We start from the raw sequence: 1,043 nt of genomic DNA, 5'->3' as shown, positions 1-1,043 counted from the left end.
CAAAGGGGATATCAGGTGGCCGGGAAAGACAAAGGGGGAGGAGGTGCCAGGCGGTAGGCAGGCTGCGGCACCAGCAGGAGCGGCAGCAGCAGGAGATGGAGCAGGAGAAGCAGCAGTTGAAGGCCATGCTGGATGAAGCCAAGAAGCACCAGAAAGAAGCGGAGGAAAATGTCCGGCACAAGCAGGAAGAATTGCAGGAGCTGGAGATGCAGCGGCAGCAGCAGGAGAAGCTGCTGGAAGAGGAGAACAAGAAGCTGAGGGAGAGGCTGGAGCAGATACAGGAAGAGTACAAGGCTGCACTGGCCCAGACGCGGGAGATCATGATCCAGACAGATGACCTGCCCAGGGAGGCCATGGTTACGACCACACAGGTGTCAGATATCAAGGCAGTGCCCAACGGCAGGGACGCGGTGGATGGTCTGGCGCAGAACGGGGAGCCTGAGTTCGCCTTTGATGGCATCCGCAAGAAGGTGTCCGCGGAGAAGCTAGCTGACGCTGGCATCTTGAGCCGGGAGAGCCTAGACAGTTTGGTGAAGGGTGTCGTGAGCGTTGGCGAGCTCTCACAGAGGGAAGATGTCAAGAGGTACCTGCAGGGCAAGAGCAGCATCGCCGGCTTGTTGATCAAACCCTCCAATCAGAAGATGAGCATCTACGAAGCCATGAAGAAGCAGCTGCTCAGCCCTGGCACTGCGCTGGTTCTCTTGGAAGCTCAGGCTGCCTCTGGCTTCGTCATCGACCCTGTGCGCAACACGAGGCTCTCGGTGAATGAGGCAGTGAGAGAGGGGGTGATCGGGCCTGAGCTGCACAACAAGATGCTCTCCGCCGAACGGGCTGTCACGGGCTACAAGGATCCCTACACAGGTGATCAGATCTCCCTCTTCCAGGCCATGAAGAAGGAGCTCATCGTCAAGGAGCACGGCATCCGCCTGCTCGAGGCCCAGATCGCCACCGGCGGCATCATCGACCCCGTGCACAGCCACCGCCTGCCCGTCGAGGTGGCCTACCAACGGGGCTACTTTTGCCCAGAACTGAACCAAGTCTAC

The 1,043-nt window shown here is 59.4% G+C and overlaps 1 protein-coding gene across 1 annotated transcript in view; it reads left to right on the top strand.

The window, feature by feature from the left end:
* Window positions 1–1,043, top strand: part of PLEC (plectin) — a gene marked incomplete at its 3' end in the record, with an annotated part of 8,018 nt that overhangs the window by 1,770 nt on the left and 5,205 nt on the right. Inside the window, 1 exon segment of the mRNA XM_010134672.1 lies at window positions 90–997. Within this exon segment, the coding sequence (XP_010132974.1) occupies window positions 90–997 (908 nt within the window).

This window comes from Buceros rhinoceros, unplaced genomic scaffold (assembly GCF_000710305.1).
Source record: "Buceros rhinoceros silvestris isolate BGI_N320 unplaced genomic scaffold, ASM71030v1 scaffold19394, whole genome shotgun sequence".
Lineage (NCBI taxonomy): Eukaryota > Metazoa > Chordata > Aves > Bucerotiformes > Bucerotidae > Buceros > Buceros rhinoceros.
This window is presented reverse-complemented; position numbering and strand designations above follow the sequence as displayed.